At 35.8% G+C, this 21,004-nt stretch overlaps 1 protein-coding gene across 1 annotated transcript in view; it reads left to right on the forward strand.

Moving 5' to 3' along the window:
- The first annotated feature begins 5,635 nt into the window (after positions 1–5,635).
- The window catches only part of LOC138935216 (uncharacterized), a 139,497-nt gene continuing 124,128 nt past the window's right edge, over positions 5,636–21,004 (forward strand). Inside the window, exon 1 of the mRNA XM_070299670.1 lies at positions 5,636–7,097. Within this exon, the coding sequence (XP_070155771.1) occupies positions 6,649–7,097 (449 nt within the window). The 5' untranslated portion in view covers positions 5,636–6,648. The remainder of the gene's footprint in view (positions 7,098–21,004) is intronic.

Genomic DNA, 21,004 nt, shown 5'->3' on the forward strand with positions numbered 1-21,004 from the left:
TATTGGGGCTGGAGGATTTTTTTTTTTTAAATTCTCTCTTTGATAATTTTGTTCTTATACTGTGAGCAGTAGACAATCCACGAATAAACCAAGATAAATTATTAAAATATATTATAAATATATATCTATCTCTCTGTTTATATATTCAACGTCTTAATAAAATATTGAATACATATTCTTTATTTTAATTTTTAATGATAAAAAATGAAAATACTATAATTTAATAATGTTATAATTCAATGTTATAATTTAAATTAAAAATTTTTATCATAACGAAACCCATTCAGTTTTTTCCCAGCGCATTTGTAAATCTACCACTCGAAACATAAGCGACTTTCTATGTTTTTCCTTTATACGAGTGAAGAACATTAAAAAACGCGTACAATAAAAAAAAGAAACTTATTTTAGAAAATCACCAAAAAAATTTTTTTAATATCCTCTTTGCCTAGGATTTTGAACAAAAATACCGAAGATCGGAGAACATTATTTACAAGATTTGAGTAGATACCCTGACAAGTAGTACTCTGTAACACACACAAGCACGGACAAATGCAACGAGGCGCGATAATTATATTCCGCAAATGTTATATTACCTTCTGGCGGATACAATTCACAATTTTTATTCAGAAGCTCTCTCGTGAGTATATCTAAAAGTTTTCAAAGAATCGACTTCACCCGCTCTACATCGATACGGACCGTTAACTACGAGATTACCGTAATTACGGAGCAACTTTGCGAAACGCGCGCATTCGAGAGAAAGTATCTTTAAAATTTTCGTAATAATTTTATATATATATATATATATATATATATATTTTTTTTTTTTTTTTTTTTTTTTTTTTTTTTTTTTTTTTTTTTAGTATCGCTCAGAGTCGCGAGAGAAAATCGGAGGGAACGGGATATACTTGACATGAGATACGCGTTCGTTGACGGCCCGGGCTACATGATGGAACCCTTGAATCTCGCCTCGGCCGGCGTGTACTATTATACGTCGCAAAGGGAAATTGGGTCCGCGTAATGGAACATTTGTCGTATTGCTGGCGTCCGTCGTTACCATGGAATCGGGCGCGCACGCGTTTCTGACGGATACCGCTTAGAAATCACGGGACGCACGGTCTCTATCACACGCACGCCCTAGTACGTATATATATGTATTCGCGTTATCTACCTGATGGAAATTTGGCTCGAGCCGTAATTACATACGCCTATCCGTATCCTATCTGTACGGTAATTAACGTTAATATCATCACTCGAATCTATCCAAAATAGAAATGATAGTTAAGTTAATGAATATCCATTACGATTTTTTTTAATGTCTCTCGCGCGTTTTTTATCTCGTAATTTATCTTTCCATCATTATTTATTATTTGCAAGTTGATACGGACTTCGAATATCTTTAATCCGTAAGCAAATATTTTTTTTTGATTACTTCCTTTTCGCAAAAAAAATTTATACGATTGATTTTATCAGTATATACAATACGTCGTACAATGTACGAACTGCAACGGAATGAAATGAATTGGTCGAATATAATTGGAAATATTTGTTTGTGTACGTAAGGACCGAGAGGCGAAGGGTATCTATGCATTGATAACAATATACAATATTTTATAGAAAGTCACGAATCGTAACTGTATTTTTTTTTTCTAAACTTTCTTCGCTACAACAATGGCTTTATACAATAATCTGAATATTATTTGCGTTCATGCTTTTAGAAACGTAGCTGTATTTTGTAGAAAACATCGAGATATACAAGAAAATATTAACTCACACACACACACACACACACACACACACACACACACACGTTCGGGTGGATTAATTTTGTTTTATTTAACGCTTCCACACGTTGTATTTATTTAATGTTATTTTTCCACGTCCGTATCGCGCAATTTATCAGTGACGTAATCAGTGTAAAACGATTCGGTGTCAACATGCCGCTAACCGAACGCGAGGAGAACTTCGCAGAGTTTTAACATCCCTCTTGTTGACAAATTACTTACTCGCAACAACTCTATTACACTACGCGAACGGTCATTGAAAAATTGATTCGCTCCGATATCGAGACGTCGATTGATGCTGCCAAGGAGCAAGAATCGCACGAGTATCCGACTCTCGGACAATCGCGTGCAATCGATCAAAATTAATCCGCAATAAATTTTTTATCCGTATAATTCGTTTATATCGTTTCACGACAATGCCGCGACAACGCATTATCAATAGATATTTATTTGCCTTGATCGATAACGAACCGCGATTGCGTCGCGGAATATTTTTTTATTGCGTGCATTTTCCGCGACAATGTAATTGAAAATTGATATCGAAAAGAGCACTCGCGTGCGTCTCGATTCGGACACTCGTTTATCGGCTGTCGCCGTCTTCTCTTTACAAATTAGTCCTTGCCATAACCGCCAATTATGCGAGATCGGATGTTGATCGGGCGAAGGAGATACTCTCCATTTTTTGAAACGATCGATCGGTTTACCGATCGCCGACGGAGATCAACGCGGTGTTGTTTGTACCCTCCCGAGTATTGATTTTTTGTTTGGAATCAATAATGGAACGCAAATTTTTAATATATATATATATATACAATTTAATTAATTTTATATATATATATATTAAATATTATATTTACAAAGTAAATATATATATATTTTTTTTTTCAATATTTTTTAAATATTTTTCGACAATGAAAAAGAAATATCAGGCACAGATTTGAATTATTTTTCTAACTCAAAATTGAAAACAATTGGAAGATCGCTTTTCACATCTTTTATATACGCTCTAGCATGGGGAAAATTTTTTAAAGAGATACATATCTAAAAATAATATTAGTAAACACGCGCTGATGATGATCTTATAATTTGATTGTGTCTCACAAGCATTTAATTCTGTGATATTTTCTGGACATACGGCACACTGGTATAAACATCTATCATGTCTGAAGACTCGCAATAATAATAAGATTGATTGATTTACGAACGACGAGGAAGGTCAGTTTTGATGTGTTTCTTGGAAAGAAGGATCTCGCTTGTTTTTTTATTTAATATCCACACGACCGAAGAATGCACGCGGATCTTTAACCATCGCTTGATATACTCTCGACGATTTAGAACGAGGGAGAATTTCTTTCTCATCGAACGGACGCGATGACCGTCAACCTCGTTTCGAATCGAGGATGATTATATAGTTATATATTTTCACGAAGAATAATAAGCCAGGTCGGTCCTTTTCCAGGTCATCAGTGCTAAATTTATTTATCGTCGGGTGGGAAAATATTTGTAATCGAGACTTTCGGCCGTGAAAGTGATTATTTTCGATTCTCCACAAAATTGGCAGGCGAGCTTGATTTTAACAGTGTATTTATATATGATGATCGATCTGCGTCTTTTGGCCGAGAAGAAATTAAAAAGAAAAAGTATTCTTAAGATTCGGTATAAATGCATCTGTTTATTTCTCGCGAAGGAATTTTTATATTATGTCGAAAAATTAATTAATTGCTTATGCATTGCTTTATTCGACCGTTTAATTCCATCGGGGATCTTGTGCAACGGCTCAATGATATGATTATTATTCGCATTACGCGAATGACTATTACATTTATCAATATTTATTGGGTACGAATATTAACCGATGAAAACAAACAAATAAATATTGCCCGACAAGTATCACAACGCAACGTTATGGGGACGATGCAATTCTATCCTGATTAATACATTAATCGATTAAGCAGTTAATTAAATCAGATGTACCTCTAATATTATCAGGGGCTGATTAACGGCACGATATTATGATACCTAACATGATAATCGCATTTGAGTTCAATCAACGTTATTACATAATGTAAATTCGACCGAGATTATAACTTTATGCACACGAAAATGAGATATTTTATACGAGATCGTATGCGGAAAAAAAAATAGGAAAATTGAATAATAAAATAATAATAAAATTAAAGTAATAAAATTAAATAAGAAAATTAAATTGAATAGTTTTGAAAGAGAGAAAAAAAAAACTATCTTTATAATACGAAAAATGTATTTCTACAATTTTGGATAAGAAACTCTTTGCGTGCTTCTCGTATGATATTATAAAAAAAATACGAGCAGAAATAAATTGTTGAGACCCGAGGCAACCTTGATTCGCGATCCACCTGCGGAATTGCATGGCATGCGAGGGTTGACGCCGAGCGAGCAGGTGCAAACGACCTTCGCGATTCAATATTTAGTCTCTCTCCTCCTCTCGGAATTTCCGAAAATGTTTTCATCGCGGCGGATTATTTTTTAATTAAGGCAATCGGGGGGGAAAAAAAAAGAAATGATAAGGATAGAAAAATGATAAAGATAGAGATAAGTTTGCCGCCTCTTATTTTTGCGTTCGCGTTTCATCTATCTTGCTGAAAGTCTCTCGCGTTAGAATGGCTCTGACGAAATTTCAACGCAACTTTTATCGGTCAAAGATATCGCTGAATTCTGGTGATTGACATTTCGACATCGCTAAGTGGGGACGTCTACTACTAGCCGTACACGCGGTTCGTATCGTCTCTTGAGAGAAAGGTGGCTTTTCAAATAGACAGTCATTTAATTGTCCTGTCGCTCAGACGATAGAGCATTTAAGCTTTATCTAAGATCAAGCTAAATATATCCCTTGAACGGCAAGTTAGCTACTTTTTGCCAATGTTAACTAACGCGGGCGCGATTTGTATTTTCCCTCCAAATTGCGAGTATAATTTATACAATATAGTACTCGTTTGCGTATAATTGCAATGATAAATAATAAACGCCATTGGATACCTTATTGTTTGCGCTGTGTAAATATAATCTAGAACTTGACATTGTTGAACATATCGATACTTCCATATTTGCTCCAATAGCGTAAAATAATTATTGGAATTGTGAAATTTATAGGGGAGCTAACAATATCGATATACAAATAAAACGATATCAATATTTTTGACATTTACTTTTTTTATAATAAATCTGATAGTTATTTATCATTTTATTATAAAAAGAAATTGATATATTAAAAAAATAAAAAATTAAATATAAACATCATACCGCTATGATATCATACTGCTTATTATATTAACTATTATTATTTATAATAAATAATAAAGTGTGTCTTTAGAGATATCAATACGTCATCGATATATCTATCATTTTGCTGAAAATGTACTAGAATGTCTATTCTCCTGGAAAAACATGAGAAACCTGGAACTCTCCATGGAATTTTATTGGGACTCGGGGAATTTTTCAAAAAATTCTCTCTAATTATTTTGTTCTTATACTGTAAGCAGTAAACAACCCGTCAACGAGCCAACTTGTGAATTATATGTCTATTATGTCTTTAGTTTAATTTTTAATGATAAAAAATGAAAATGTTATGCAAATTAAAAATTTTTAAATTCTCAATGGAAACTATTCAAATCTTTTTTCAATATTTAGTTTTTATTCAGATACATTTTTTTGCATTTGTAAATCTAGCACTTGAAACTCAAATGGCTTTGTATTTTTCATTTGTATGAATGAGAAAAGCGTTAGAAAACAAATATGTACAATAAAAAAATTTATTTTAGAAAATTATACCAAAAAAAAAAAATCTATAAAAAATATTCTCTCTATCTAGAATTTTGAGCAAAAATATCTGAAAAATCGAGGAATTTTTGTACAAAATTTGAGTAGGTATCCTCTGTACAAACTTCTTCTTTTGTAACTTTAATGTTTTCAATATTGATCGAAAAATTCGGCGTGCCAAAAGTAACCCGTGTCAAAGACATACGCGGATGGCATGCCTTTCGATTCTCGACATTTTCGCGATCCTGGCCGAGACATCTCGTCAGCGGCCTTTCCTTTGAGACAGCCCTGGAGGCACGTAAATTGCGCGCGCAACCAGGTTTGAAATTCGTGGCGCGCAGCGACGGAGGATCCTTGGGGGCTGCGTTCCTCTCTCGCCTTTCGTTCCACGTCCGTTCGTTCGTTGGTTCGTTGGGTTCGTTCGCTCTCCCTCCGTCCGTTCGGCTCCGGTCGTGGAAGTCGATGCTAAGGTCGGAGTGCTGTCGCTTGCGCGAGAAGGGAGTGTCTCGGGCGCCTGTCTCGCCGTCCTCCTCCGCCGGTCCTCCCAGTGATCCCGAATTTCCTCCGCGGGCACACGCGTTTCCCGCTGCTCGAAGATGACGCTCCCGAGTCGTCCGGTCTCGCCCGAGTCTGGTACGCCCGGCATTATTCGCGAGCGAACACGTTGGATTGATGAACGCGCGATTTAAAAAATAATATTAATAATAAATCCAAGTTTTTTTGCCTTTGACGAAGAAAGAGAGAGGGGAGGAGGACCGTATCACGGATGTTCCCGTGTCCATCAGGTACTTGTATCTCTCAATGGCAACGAGTGCACGAAGACTATCGATTGCCGAGTGTATTTAAACGGCTGCGCGTGGAATCGTTAATAACCGCCCTCGCCGGAGAAACCTTGTTCCTGCCTCGTTCCTTTGACGGTACATTCCATCGTAACCATTGACGACAATCTACCCTCTCGATTGACGTCCACAAGTCTCTCGGTACGAGGAACAGTGCGGGATATCTTTGACACTATGACGAGACCCGTAAGAAGGAGCCGGTAGTCCTTGGTTGACAGGGATGTCCTCGTGACATGTTACCCCGTGACCTTGGCTGGCGCAACTACAACGTCCTCCGTGGAGAGGGTCGTCTTCTGGTGCGCGGATCCACGAGCGGGGGGAATACGGGAGGAGGCCGATCCTTGAATCCGCGCGAGATCGAGTATCGCCTGCTGCCGCTGGTGCAGGTCAAACCCGACTTTGTGATCCCATATGTGCTCTGCTGGAGGGTGCCGGGCGCAATTCATCGCATCCAGATTAATCCGTCGATTGTCCATCATCACCATCACCATCATCATCATCATCATCATCACCAACAGCACCAGCACCAGCACCAACAGCATCACTACCAACAACAACAGCATCGTCAGCGTCGACGACACTTTGAGGGAGCGTCGCGATCACGTCCACCGCCCTCGACGGAGCATCGTCTCACATACGGCGTCCGGCGTGACACCCTTGCGGATTCTGGTATGGAAACAAGGTGAGTCGTCCCGACCATCATCGAGATACAGCGGAAATTCTGAAGCCTGCGATTCTCGGGCGTGTCGTCTGCTCGAGCCTGTCACGCTTTCGACATCGATTTGTCAAATCGTTTCCTTAATCACTTCAAACCTAGGTCCTCCTCCATTCAGGCGTATAATTACTACTGTCTAATTAAAGGATTGGGGCTTTATATTTTTGGAACTGCGCTTCCCGATTTCTCTTATCGAGGAGATAAACGCAAGCTTTTCAAAATCTATTCGATCAATAAATTCCATAAAATTATTAATTATTAATAATGTCAATTTTTTTACATTTTAATGAGCAGTATGATACTTATTATACACCATACAATAATAATATAAAGATTTCCCACAATTTCAAACGTCAGAATACATTAATGCGCCTTAAACCTTGAACAATATCTCTTTGCAAGATTAGCAAGATTAAATCTCTTGCTTCTATCAGGATATATTTAACATTTTTTTTGTCTCTCCAGGGGGGTAAGGAGGGGTTATTATTGTATAAATCTCGAATTGAGATTATTAAAAAAAAAAAAAAAAAAAATCTTGGTATAGCACCAAATAAATTTCGTGCTCTGTGCACATATTCAGTTTCATAGAGAACTTATTTTTCTATGAAACTGACTACCATCCGCGTTCTGGCTTTTATTTAGCCCGCGATTATTTGAAATTTGTGATGTCACACGAGAGCCCAATTTCTTAATTTTTTTTTTTCCCCTTTCTTTTAGTGTAAATATCTATATGTATGTGCGTGAATATAGATACGGGCATGCCACGCGGATAAACTTCGCCGTAATGTGTGGTCGTGAAGCTTTTCGGACACGCGACGCATCAGTTCATTGCCCGTATCTCGTGCCTGCGTATTATGGGCCGCACCCTCGTCCGACAGGGAAATAGAAACATTTCGTCGTCACCTCGGCTCGAAATCTGACACCGTGCCAGGTGTTCCTAATACAATAGCAGGAGGATAGAGAGTGCATTCGCCGATTAACGTGTATCGCGCAGTCAACATTGCGTGCACTCGCGTTCGCGGTTATCGGATATCCATTGTGCAATTATATATCGCGTTTGTCTCGATACACGCATATTATCCAAGATATTAGAAACCACATATGTATACAGATATATAGAGGAAATTTGCGCGCTTTTCAATTTACCGCAATTGCCCCAAAGGAATCCTTGAATGCGCCGAAAGTCTTAAAAGAAGAGATTTATTAAGGCATATCTGAGATATGGCGTGATGTTGATACAATGATGGATCATATAATCCGATCTCTAGTATCGAGATATTCTTCTTTTTACGCCCCAAAAAAGGCGAAAGCTCGTCTACTGTCGTAAGCAGCTTCTTTCTGCTTGATGACCTCCCGCTGTCACTGACACAGATTTTAGCCAGGATTTTTCTACGAAAATCTAAAACCGTACGCACAAAATGAGATTTATCTTTATGGCGTATATACTGTTATATTATGAAAGGACAAAGAGGGAGTTAAATGAATATTATATCATATCGTCTAACGTATTATAATTATTGTGCATCTTTGTATAGCGTATTTTCTGCGTAAATTTTGCTATTTTATCGCTGCAAAGTCGGAGCAGAAGTATCGAAAATTGTATTCGGTCATCGAAGATGTATTTTTATACATGACATCGACTCTCGCATATGTGTGAAACTCGTGTCACAGAAGAAGACACGAGTCGATCGTTCGCGAGGGATGTTTGTCGCGAAATAAAAAATGTACGTGTATCTTATTGGTCGGAGATATATCTACGTGTACGTAACGCGAGATTACCCGTCAAATCCCAGAAGCATCGCGTATCTTCGATTCGCCGCGGGGCTCTTTTTATAGCTTCGAAATAAAAAGGCCGATCGCTCATAAAAATGTAATCGCGCCCGTTGGGGAAAAAGGTTGTGCGAAAAGAGGAGGATTTTTCCGCTGACCGTTCGCGCGGGCAGACCATTTCCGGTGGCTGAGAATGGCGATTTTCCATTTTGCGTAGAAATGATTTTGGGAACATCGATTCGAATAACATGACGTTCTTTAATCGTTCGCAGTCATTCTCGCAATAGGGGCACGAGAGAAGAAATGTCGATGAATCCCGTCGATTATTTTTTGATTTAAGAATGTGTGTGTCATATATTAAGAACGTAAAAATTTTATTTATTTAAAAGTTTTTAAGATTTTTTTCTCTTTCGAATATCTTTCCAAAATCTGAAAATAATTTCCTATTTAGTTTAAAAAATATTTAATTTTTATGTTTTTATTAAGATTTTTTTGTGGGGAATCGCATAATCGAAAAACTTTTGATAAATTGTTTCTTTCAAAATTTTTTGGTTATCGATTAAATGAAAAATATTAATTACATATGTTATTTATTATACAAGGTAGAGCATTTATATTGAGACACCTAACTATCTAAAAAATAAAGCAAGATAGAAAGAAATGTTTCGGACAAAAGTTGTTCGGTTCTAAGGGGATCATAAGATGGTGCCATTAGTTTGACTTTGGATGGAGAAGCTTCGGAGATTTCAATGTCAATCTTGTTTTTTTTTAAACGGAAACACCCCTATTTTTTATATAAATCGATTCCTTCCAATATTCTGCATAAAAAGTTATAGGGATATGATGGCCAAAAGTTTAATGGTTTACGAGATATTTTATACTTTATTTTATTACTTTACTTCGACATAATTTTACATAAACTATGAAATATCTCATAAAATTATTTATTTTACAATAATGTTACCTTAATATTTTAAGCTCGAAAAATGAGAGACATCAATTGGTGTAAAGAAAATAAAACTAGATTGACATTGAAATCTCCGAAGCGCCTCTACCCAAGGTAAAACTACTACTGGCACCATCTTATGACCCCCTTAGAACCGAACAATTTTTGTCCGAAACATTTCTTTCTATCTTGCTTTATTTTTTAGATATTTAGGTGTCTCGATATAAATGCCCCACCCTGTATATAAAAATGTTAAAAATTATTTCATGATACTTTAATTATTTGCATAATTCAAATTTATTTATTTAATGTTTTAAAATCCTTAAAAATATATTATTTTGAAATAACATTTTTTATTTAACTAATTTTTTAATTACATCTGTCAAAATTCCCTAAAAACAAAATGGCGGGATAATAAAGTGGTAGATCTTCTTCTAGTCCACCCTATATAATATCGTGCGACTCATACATTCTTAAGGTTTCGCGAGAGTCAAAAATGGAATCGTTTTATGGTCACGAGAGACTACGAAGAATGATTTATAACGTTATTATCGCTCGTAAATCTTTGACACTACTATGAAGTATAAAATACAAAGAAATATTTATTGGTCGATGTATACTTTTTTTCCATTCGTCCATTCGTATGTGCTAAGCCATAGATTCGCTCCCAAGTGACACAAATTATTTACATCGATGTAGTAAACAATGCAAAGAGCAAATGTCGTTCTGCAATGGTCGACTGCAAAGAACCCGTTATTCGTTCATTAAAGTTAATGCGTTGTCATCGTACTACGGGGAATAAACTATACAAAAAATATTTATACATATATTATGTGACATTGAACGGTTTTTCTGACTTTATTTATAATATTTTACAAAAAGGTGAATAAAAAAATTAAAACATAGAGATTTATTGTTTCCTCGAATTTAAAAAAAAAAATTTTAATGTTTAAAAGCGTGAAGTATATTTTTAATTTGAAATACAATGCCTGAAAATGAACAAAAATGAACGAGATTCTACATTTTTATTTTATTTTTTAAAGAAATTTGAAAATTTTGATATGGCACACCGTTTCCTGGTGGTTTTAATTTTAAAAGTCTTCTGCTCGCTTTCGTAGAGTTTAAAATTTTCCATTACGAGTAGAATCCCGTTACTTTCACGCCATTGTAAAGACGGAAACTGTTTTAGAAAATTATCTACGGTCATAGTATGAATCAATAGCGTGTAACGAATAGCGACTTTTAACGAGAGATGCGTTTCCGGTTCAATCAATCAGTGCGAATACATTCGTGTAAATGGATAATGGTGTAAACATAATTTGGATCTAGAACGAGGCTGCAAGATCGAGGTTGATAGTGCAACGAGAAACAATTGTAAGGTAGCATAAATACGGTTTAGATAAATAAAATAAAGAGATATCATTAACAACAAAATGAAAAATAACGCTTGATTTTATTATTTTATATAATTATTAAGCGAGCCGGTTGTGAAACCATATGGTAGAATTATTTATCTTTATATTTGCTTTTACTAAGATAACATATCTGAATAATTTTTCTTTCGCGTTCTCTCATATATTTGAATACATTTTCATCAATGCTTCTTGCTAACAATAAATAAGAGCTCTTTCTAAATTATTTATTATAAAGGTTTATAAATAAAGTGAATTTTTTGGGCAATTTTTATTATAATTTTTGATAAAATTACAAATTCTTTTAAACAAAACCGATCAAATTCAATTTATTTCTGAACAGCTTAAAAAATGACAATCGAACCAATGATGTTTAAAAAAAAGATCAAAAAACATGATTATACAGAAGAGCATTTTACAGATATCATTTTTATATATTTTATGTTCATACATTTTATATTTTTTATTTTATATTCATACATTTTATATTTACACATTTTTTTAGGCACTTAGACATATATCCAAAAATCATTTTACATAGCTGGAAATATGTTCGAATGGAGAGATTATTTAAAAAATTAAAAAATTTTAATTATTTTCAAGTGCACTGGCTTCCTTTAGGGTATTAAGAAATTTTCAAGAATTATGAAAATGGTCGATTTCGCGAAAGAAATATGCGTAACGTCGGTATGTGAAGAGTAGCAATATGAAATTTAAATTCTTGCGAGGGCACACTCAATGGCTCTCGGATATTAAAAGAAATGAAATCGTTGAAAGTTCTCTGTCCACACAATTATGGATGCCCGCGATTCGTCGCAATTCGCAAAACTTTCAATCATTCAATGCAAGTAATTCGTGTAAAAAAAAAAACTCTGCATACTCTCAGACAAAGCGTGTAAACGATGTGTATAATTTACATAATGATATAAAGCGTCGAGAACAATAGAGGATCTTGCATATATTACAATAATAAGATTGCTTTATTTTGCCACAGAGATAAGGCCTGATAATAGCGTAAGTCTGACAAATAATCTTATTTGTTACGTTCCTATTAATACAAAAAAATTAGAAATATCGCAAAATGTGTTTCTTTTATTTTCGCATCATTTAAAAATTGTTATAAAATTTAAAAAAAAATTATTTTTATATCTCATTGTTAATCAGTCACCGTTGCAATTATAATTAATCAATTTTTTTATACGACATCAAGAATAATACAAATGTCTATATTTGAAAGAATACATTTCGAAAGAATGCCAAGTATTCGTAAGCATTTACAATTTAATAATTTTTTGCGGGTTTAAAATCGAAGTAATGGAAACTCGAATTTTTATTTATCTTTTCAAGAGAGATGCCATCGTGTGCCTCGAGAGAAAATATCGACACACCATCGTTGCAACAAAGTTGCGACGTTCACGAAAGTAACGGTCATCATCGATCTGTCGGTCGTGCAGTGGCTTAAACGTATGCAGTCGTTATCGTTACCCTAAATTAATTCACGTTTTATCCAGATAAAAGAGAGGGAAAGAAGCGATGTACTCAGGATAAAGAGAGACAGATTGTACGATTTTTTATCTCTTCGCAAGTAGAACAATTTCTCGTCTTCGTTTCGACAGATAGACAGAATGTGTTAATCCACGATAAGAAGACGTATCTGCTTCATTGTAGAAATCAGAATGTTCCTTCTAGCAATTAATAACAAACCGCGGTCAGATTATTATTATTTTTTTTTTTTCTTGCACCATCTGTACCACGTCGGCGCAATAAAACACGCCTATCTGATGTCATTATATCTTAGAATTCCACGTGAACTAGTTTAGTGCGCGTTATCAATTCATAGACGAGAAACGTCAGAATCGGCGAGGAGAGAAAGAGAGACAGGGAAAAGCCATCACGAGAAGGAAGCGAACTTTCTCGATCGCGCAGCCGAGATCGTTGCACAACAATTAATATTTACAATTCTCATTGAATTCTTGCATAAAATTACGTCGATCGTGCATTATTATCTTGCGATTAGAAATTCATTAAAGACACCGTAAAAAAATGGACGACGTTCTTTTCCAGACGGTTTTTATTAAAAGTCAAGGAGCTTTAATTATAGGAGCTTTAGGACAATTTCTCACTTATTTTTCACGCTTGCAGGTGCAACCTGTAATTTATTAAGCTAACGACACTTAAAACGATGCAAGGTACGATATAAATCTTTTGCAAAAGATTTTTATTTCACACACGCGCATCCATGTTTATTGAAATTATATATTACTTATACAGGGTGGGCTCAAACCTTCCGGCTAGACTTTGAGATTTTATAAGAAATTTAATTTTGAGCCAAAAGTTTAAGACATAAGGAATTAAATCGCGTTTATATACATCGCAATTTATATCATAGATAAGATGCGAGATCTCTCTTTGTCGGAAACAAGTCGGTGCAATTCGTACCGGTGAGAAAAACCAAACCACCCCCGTACGTTGTCACGAATCATCGGTGTTCGTGAGCTTCCGCGAAAGGGTGGGATTTCTTCGTCTCGCGTGTACTCTGAAAATCCTGACGAACGATCGCGGGGACGGAGAGAGGTCGCGAAAGAACGACGAGGGGGCGAAAAGTTTTCAAAGACGATTTTTCCAGAGCAAAAAAAAAAAGATGGCGCGTTGTTACAGCTCAGCGTCTCCCTGGATATCTTTCTCTTTCTCTTTCTTCCTCATCCCGACATACGCGGCGACAAAAACCCTCGGATTCCCCGGGACTTTCCTGGGTTACAAGAGCCATCAAAAACTACTCTGTAAAAGAGAATAACGAACGTGTATCTGTGTGTGTGTGTGTGTGTGAAAAGAGATAGAGACAGAGAGAGAGAGAGAGAGAGAGAGAGAGAGAGAGCTCTCGACGACACGGCGCGTCGCGATGTTAGATTTAATTTAAGCGTCGGTCCGAATCTCTTCAGCGTCTTTGCGATGCCGCATTGCTCGCATTCCCGTCGACTTCTTCCGGGAGAGTTGATACCAACAGCGACAACGTGCAGCGAATTTTAGGTATGGAAACAGAAACTCGGTATCGGTATCGCGCGCTCGAGTTTGTCTCCATTAAAGATACAAAATACTCGCGACGTTTTATCCAACATTTTTCTCGACGAAATAGAATTGCATCGAAAATATTATACGCGAAATTAATTATTTACTTTCTTTTCGACCGCATCGTTTTTTTTTTTTTTTTGTTTTTTTTTAATATATATATATATAACGTGTAATAGTTACCTTTGCGATGGCTCTCTTGACGAATTTCCCGGATACCGTCTTCGCGCACGTAATTTTTACAGGCTTATTGAAATGACAGATCGATGTGTGTGTGTGTGTGTGTTTTTTTTTTTTTTTATGAAAACTATTGCATTTCGTACGTTGAGGATGTCGAAACGCCTTTTTGTTTTTACACTATACGACCGCGAACACCTGCGAGGCTTATTCAGAATTATGTGTTTCCTGCATACAAGTCGTGCATCGTGCATTGCGTTTGCCTCCCCTTTTCAAACACACGTTTTCCGAGACATACGCGAGGTGCCGACAGTCGGCCATTTCTCATCCATAAATTATTTATTTTGCAGTGGTAGGGAAGAAAAATATGTTCTGAATGACTATACGTATTACTGTAATTATATATTTGCGGGCATTAAACACTGGATGAAGGATATTAACAGAAATGAAAACAATTGGAATAGAAAAATAATTTAAACCTATTTGCGATATATATATATATATTGACAATAATTACTAGTATTTTATTATTTGCAGTAAAATATATTCATAATTAAAAAATAAAATATATATATATATATATTAAATTTGTAACTTATATAAAAAATGTAATTAAAAATATATCATATTGCTATAAATAGATAATTTATTGTTTATAAATTTACGAGATATATCATTCTTGAATTGTTTTTTTTTTCATAAATAATTTTTATTAATAAACTTTGATAAATTATATATTAAAATAATACTTATATTATATAGAGAAATTTTAATCATCTTCAATATTAAATCGCTCGCACCTGATGTGAGAATTACATGAACGTAAGTTTTAAATATAACCAGTTTCTAACGCATATTATTAAGATACATACGCATAAATATATGAGAATAATTTCGTGAAAAGTTCTTCACTAGTAGCCTAAATGATCTTTAATTGAAAGATATCTATCTTTTTTCTTATTATGCCAATATTACAAAAATTGGACAAAGGAGGGAAACATCGTTAACTTTGAGTCTTTATCTAAAAATTCACAGATATTGTCGGGTTTATATTACCATTACTATACAAAAAATATTCGTACTGCGAATATTCGGCTTTCATCAAAGCCGCGTGCCAATTTACGTCACGTGTGATTTAGCCATTTCGCGCAAAACGAGATATCGGGCCAACTGTGTAAAACAGATTGCCCTCAAAGCCGCGCGGCTTCCTTTGTGAGGAGGATCACCTCTCTTTTCCTTTCTTTCTCTTTCTACAAAGACATCTTTTTTCTTTTATTATTATTATACTCGCTCAATCGTATTCGTTTAAAACAAATTAAATTAAATGCGCACATCGCCGTCAGGTCCGATCGCTGCCTCCTCCGCGCTTTGCTATCGTTTCTCCGCTCACGGAAAAATTCGAGTCGCAATTCGCAAACCGGTCCGGCAAAAAAGATCCCGGTTCGAGAGATCGCGACCCGATCGGTTTCCCAGAATATCCCTACGTCTTCGAGCTTCTCGAAGCTCCGCAACGTCTGCGTTCACGACTTCAAAAGTTGAGCTTTTTTTTCCAACTTTCAGCCGCAACGTGCAGTTTCGAAGAATAAATCCAGAAATGTGAGAAAAAGTTAGAGATCTTTCAGCAAGTACTTAGGTACACTTGTGAAATTTGAAGTAATTTTCGAAATTCTTCTCGGACGAAGACTCGACAGAGTCTTGTGTGTGTATCATATCTTCTTTTCTAAAAGAAGAAAATTTTCTCAGCGTTATATATATATATATATATATATACATGTGTTTCTTGATAAATTTAAAATCTAGATTCTGTTGAAGCCTATTAAAATTAAACTTTATTAAAGATGACAATAAAGTAATATTTTAATATTTGATTTAAACAATTGTAATTTATAACTTTTCTGTTTCTTAACATTAAAAAATAGCGTTTTTATATTTTTAATTCTAATACATAATAGAATGAAGAGAGGGTGTTTAATTTATATATGATATATAATAGCAGTTTTCATATATTTTTTTTTAATATTCTAATATAGTCTGCTTCTTATATGTGACTACAACAACTGACAAGGGATGGGAAAATCGATATTGATTAATTTTCGGGAGCAAAAGATAATTTTAATTAACATCTAAAATTATCTTCGAGAGAAATTATGAATTACAACGCAATTTTAATCACTAAATACTCCGCTGAGATAAGCGGAAATTTTCACCAAAGACGTAAACAATCTTTCAAAGAACAAAATATCAAGTATTGCTTTACGTCGTTTTACAAGTCTTTATAAACTGTTTGAATAAAAAATTGTTTAAGATAAATTATTTAGATGAAAAGGACATTTGATAAGTGTCAAAAAAATTTACAAGATAATTCAAGCAGTGAAATTTAAGCAAAAAAAAAATCTAGCGTTCTTTTCCTTTGTCTCTTCTGGACCTGATCTATCATCTTCAAAAATGCTCGACTATCGGTTGATCAGCTTATATTTTTCGTTCTATCAGTTAAGCTTTTTTTTTGCGCGCAGCAATTCTAATTCCGAAGGCAACCATGTTTTCTCGCAATCTATTAAATTTGATAAGAAAAATAATTCTCTCTCGCAGTTCTCTGGAGATCGGGATGAGAACCGCTGCATTAAAGCAGACGCCTCGCGACGTTGCCGCACCTCGCAGATCTCACTCTTCTATCGACCGGGCGGTGTTGCCAGCTCCTTCCACCATGCCCCTTTATCGCCCCTTTCCCCAACGCAGCCCCCTTTCCTCCCCTTTCTCTCGCTCCCGTCCTGTCTGTCTTTTTCTCCTCGCCGATGGCTGTCCATATTTCTCTCTTTATCTACTTCGGAGTCGGAACCCATCGGGGGCTAGACCCTTCTCTCCCTTTTTCCCTCCCTTTTCTCTCTATCCGGCTATCTGTATCTGTCCTTCTCGCGTTTTCTTCCTTCTTCATTCCTTATTTTCTCCCTCTCCTTTCTCTTCTTCCTCCGTCTGCCCGCTTTACCTCCTTCGAATACAGCTGTTCCATCTTTTCCTAGGGCAGATGCCGCAGCTAGAGGTGCAATGTCATCTTTATTATCCCCTTTTCTCTCTCTTCCTGAATGCTTCTGTCTTTCTATCCGACGATCATTCGATAAAAGCAAGCCGATCACGAATCGAGCCCGTCTGTCGATGAGACGAGGTCCGGTCTTCCTCTCCCTTTTGTGGATCCACCTCAATGTTGTTCGTTGTTTGGACGTAACCTCTTGATAATACCACACCGATATTTCGCGAATAGTTTGAAACTATCAGAGTTGATGGAATTTTCTCGCTTGCACCAGTCGATCAAGTTCGACGTTTCCCCGACACTCCTCGACGCGTCCCGCGAATGAAACATCGCGAGAGTTCGGTTGGAGAAGACGAAATCGATTCTGTCCGTAGGTGATTAATATAAAACGTTGGACGAAAATTCTGGGGAAAGTAGTATTCGCGATATCGATTCTTTACTCCGTAAAATAAAATCTTTTTCGTTTTTCTAATTAATTCCTTTCTCCGATCATTAAATGAGGAATTGCTACGATGAACGTACACTTTTCATAATCGAACATCTCCTTCGTTCCGCGCGATTTCACAATTTCCAACAGACTCGCGAAATAAACTTGGGAGAATCCGTGTAATCTGCGGGAGATACATTTCTCATCAACCTGAATCTCCGTCTTCGAGCTCTCTGGTTCGTAGCCACGGTGGTCTCCCAGAGGTCCGCACTTCTGGCTGCTTCTCTTCTCTCTCGGATCGCCGAGTATTCGACTTCGTGACTCACCAACGTAGACATCATCCAACGGTCGATGTGCATAGGTCGAGGGTCTGGGTCCCGAGATCTGGGTCGGTTTCCGTCGGAATCACAAAGCGAAGAAAAGAGAGACGTGTTATATAAATTCCCTTTCTTAACATTCTATTTGCAAAACCGCCGCTTTTGTACGCGCACCGGCTATTATCTGCCTCGAGTGATCTGAGATTTCTATCGACAGCGAATACTCTGTTATAAAAAAAATCAAGTTCCTTATCAACGCTTCGAAATGTTAGAATTATTATAATCATTATTATTATTTTAATATCGTTAGCTGATAAGCTAATTGGCAATTTTTTTATTGAATGCTTTTTATCAACTACAGTTTTTCTTCCCTTTTTTCCTTTTTACTATGACAGCTATTAGGATAAAAATTTTTTTAAATGCGGTACAACTTAGCTCGTAAAAAGAGCAGAAGTAAATTTACGTCTTCCACCGTCCACTCTTTTCATGAAGCAAGTCAACTTTGACAAGAAGAGACGATGATAGGAAGAAAGATACTATCCTTTTTCACGAAACTTTTAAAAATCCACGGAATCTTGCTTTTTCATGAAATTCTACGAAATTTTCTGAATTGACAGCGTTCAAAAAAAGACAATTTTAAATACAATGTCTCGCGATATCCAACTTATCACTTAAAGTACATCAACGAAGGAAACAAATACAAGACTTGTTTAGATATTTCATTTAAATGAAATTAAATAATTTATATTAGATATACGTATACATATTTTATTCCATCTCACAGTCGCTTTCATGGGACTTATTTTACTATCATTATTTTATTTATTATTATTAAAATAAAAAACATTAGAAAATTAGATAAAGTGCATGTAGTTTAGATATATCGTTTAAATATGAAACTAAATAATTTATAAATTTATATATCTATATTTTATTCTACCTCCCAATCGCTTTCATCGAACTTATTTTACTATTCTCATTTTACTCATTATTATTAAAATAAAAAGCATCAAAATTGGATAAAATGCATGTAGTGGTTTCACGTGGAGTATCGAAAGCGTGAGAAATTAAACAAAAAAAGAGACTCATTTATATTCTCACATTCCTCACGGCTTGCGCATTCAAATTTCTGAGAATCCGTTGCCTTGAGTCTCCGTTACTCATTGGTATCGTTTCTCGAAAACGACCGGGACCGCGGACCGATCTTAATAATGCGGCTACCTACCTACCTACCTACCTACCTACCTACCTACCTACCGCATGCCACGATCCCTTTTGCACGGACAGGGGCAGCAACCAGACGGTATAACGTCGTGTAATGAAGATTAATCTCGTCTAGCAAGAGCGCGCACCGACCGTCCCGCGCATTCATAAATCAATCATATCCGTCCGATTATCATTCAAATCGGTCCCCGATCCTCCTCGTTGCTCGCCCAGACAATATGTACATACGTCGTTGCGCGAAAACATCGACAAATCGGCCACGATCGGCTGGCCATGACGACCTAAGAACCGAAGAGCGATCGCAATAAAGGCGATTGATGGCGATTAGATCGAACGGAGCCAGGTCGGAATAAGAGAGCACTTCATATTCCATGTTGGCGCTCCGTTGTTTCAGCGATTATTCGTGGAGGACGCTCGATCGTTTGCCATATATTATTTAATCATCGATGACAATTTATTATAGAAATTATACTGTTGAAATAATGACGAGGGCAAACGGATTTATGCGAACGCAAGCCGAGAAAATTATCGGTGATAAAATCCCTTAATACCTCTTAATTCCTAACCGTTGACATTTATTCGCGCTATTATAAAGCTTATGATAATGAAAAGATGCCTTTATATCTCTGCGGATTCCCTTTATGAGCGAGAGGGCTTACAAAGACATTTTACGCAAGGCGTCGCGCGCTTATTGCAATCTTATACATTAAGGAATCCTTAAAGAAAAATATTTTATCTTTCAGGAAAGCTTAATCAACATAAATCGAATTGAACTAATGCTCGTGATATCTACCGAGACAAAATTTGTTTACGCATAGATGGATTATCAGGGTGTCTACTCTCTGGAAAAATATGGAAACCCCTCCTTTTTTTTTTTTTTACGTGGAGAAACCAGGGAATTCTCATGGAATTTCATTGGGATTTGGGGATTTTATTTTTAAATTCTCTCTTTAATAAATTTGCTCTTATACTGTAAGCAGTAGGCAATCCACTAAGCCAAGTTGTGAATTATGTGTTTAAAATATATTGTATTATAAATATATCTCCCCATCTCTCTGATTAAGTATTGAATGTCTTAACAAAATATTGAATACAGTACATATTTGAATTAATTTAATTTAATTGTAATTTTTAATGATAAAAAATGAAATTAATAAGTGGCTTTGTGTTTTTTCTTCGAATGAATGAAAAGTGTTAGAAAGCAAGAAAAAAGATTATTTTAGAAAATTTTAGCAAAAAATCTTGAAAATATTCTTTTTACCTGGAATTTTGAACAAAAATACTTGGACGATCTCTCTCTCTCTTTTTTTTTTCCAAGATTAGAAATCTCTCTGATTACCGTTCTCCGAGGAAAATTAATTATTGCGATCGATAATGAAGGAAACAAAAAAAAAAAGATAGTTGCGCGAGTGAAAAAACGTCCCTGAATATGAAAGGACACCATTGACAGTTTCGAAAGGCTACCACGTGTCCCTTTCCCAGCGCAATCACCGTCCCTTTTCCCTCGTTC

Source organism: Polyergus mexicanus, unplaced genomic scaffold (assembly GCF_030449975.1).
Source record: "Polyergus mexicanus isolate NDT 795.1 unplaced genomic scaffold, iyPolMexi1.0 SCAF_7, whole genome shotgun sequence".
In the NCBI taxonomy this organism is placed as follows: Eukaryota; Metazoa; Arthropoda; class Insecta; order Hymenoptera; family Formicidae; genus Polyergus; species Polyergus mexicanus.